General features: G+C 54.9%; 1 protein-coding gene across 1 annotated transcript in view; it reads left to right on the top strand.

Moving 5' to 3' along the window:
* The first annotated feature begins 1244 nt into the window (after positions 1-1244).
* TECTA (tectorin alpha) overlaps positions 1245-1320 on the top strand; it is an 84145-nt gene continuing 84069 nt past the window's right edge. Inside the window, exon 1 of the mRNA XM_075606596.1 lies at positions 1245-1316. Coding sequence (XP_075462711.1) covers positions 1245-1316 — 72 coding nt within the window. The remainder of the gene's footprint in view (positions 1317-1320) is intronic.

The raw sequence follows: 1320 nt of genomic DNA, 5'->3' as shown, positions 1-1320 counted from the left end.
TTCCCTTCTCTATCCTCTCTGCATAAGCCCCTGTGTCCTAAGAACTCTTTCTATGCAGCGTGATTTTCTGACTACGGTCACTAAGAAAGTTCTGGAACATGTCCAGCACTTTACTTCTCAACACAACATCCGATTTAGGTCCGGTCGGAAAAGGAGTATGATCGACTGGGTCGGAAAGCTGCGCTCGGGTCGAGAAGGGTCAGAGCAGCGGCGCCCCCTTTGTCTGCAGAAGAGGTTCTCAATTCCAGTCCTCAAGCCCCCCCCCCCCCCCAACTGGCACAGGTGGCTCAATCAGGCCCTGCATCAGCACAGGTGGCTCAATCAGTCTCTGCTTCAGCAACCTTCGACTGAGCCACCTGTGCTGATGCATGAAAATCCTGAACACCTGACCTGTTGGGGTGTCTTGAGGACGGGAGTTGCCCACTCCGGGCAGTGTTGAGCAGGAAGTCAGTGACACTTAGGGCGATCTCAGCGCTATCATCTTTTCGGAAAACAATTTCCAGGGTTGGTGGAAGTCCGCCGGTTACATCGGGTTGGGTGGGTCACTAGGGTTACCATATTTCACCCCTCAAAAAAAAAAAAGAAGATGGACACCAAACCGGGACACCCGCTGCGCATGCGAGTTCCGCTTTCGTTCGCGCACAGTTGGCCACGAAATCTCAGAAACGGATTTCGATACTGAAAAAACTCACTTCAGACGCCGGGCACACGTCTGCGCAACATACGGACGTGTGGTGACCCTATGTGTCCTGGCAAAAAACCGGGACAAATGTCACAAACGCCGATGGCGCATGCGCGGGCAACAGGATAAAAAATGTCAGGACAGAGCCCTAAAAACTGGGACGGTCCCGGCGAAACCGTTTTTTGGGGCCTAGTTTTTCAATGATTTTAGCTACAAATTGAGTATTAGAAACAGTTATCTGTGTCCGGCGGATGGAGGGAGCTCATAAAATGAATGTAAATGAATTACAATGTGCTTTCTTAGCAAATGAAGCAATAAGATGCACAGAGGGGGAGATAACAGCAGGGATAGTTCCCTGAGCGCGCCCCCGCCACACGCACTCCGCTTCCCTTCGCCAACCGCCACTCCCGCGCGACAAGGAGACGTCCCGCGCGCGCCCCTTCAGGTTGACAGCTCTTGAGGTAGAGGGATTGGGTGACGTCACTGGACAACCACCCCCCTCCTCTCCAGCCAATGGCTGCGCAGGTACGCCAGGTGCCACGCGCGGGTGGGCGTAGCCGGGATGCGTTCCGGTGGGAACCAATCGGCGGCCGGCGCAGGCGCCGGAAGGCGGAAGTCCGGAGTGGCCCGCAAGGTGA

This window comes from Ascaphus truei, chromosome 6, assembly GCF_040206685.1.
Source record: "Ascaphus truei isolate aAscTru1 chromosome 6, aAscTru1.hap1, whole genome shotgun sequence".
Taxonomy (NCBI): domain Eukaryota; kingdom Metazoa; phylum Chordata; class Amphibia; order Anura; family Ascaphidae; genus Ascaphus; species Ascaphus truei.
The sequence above is the reverse complement of the archived record's forward strand: the minus strand, read 5'-3'. Positions and strand labels throughout refer to the sequence as shown.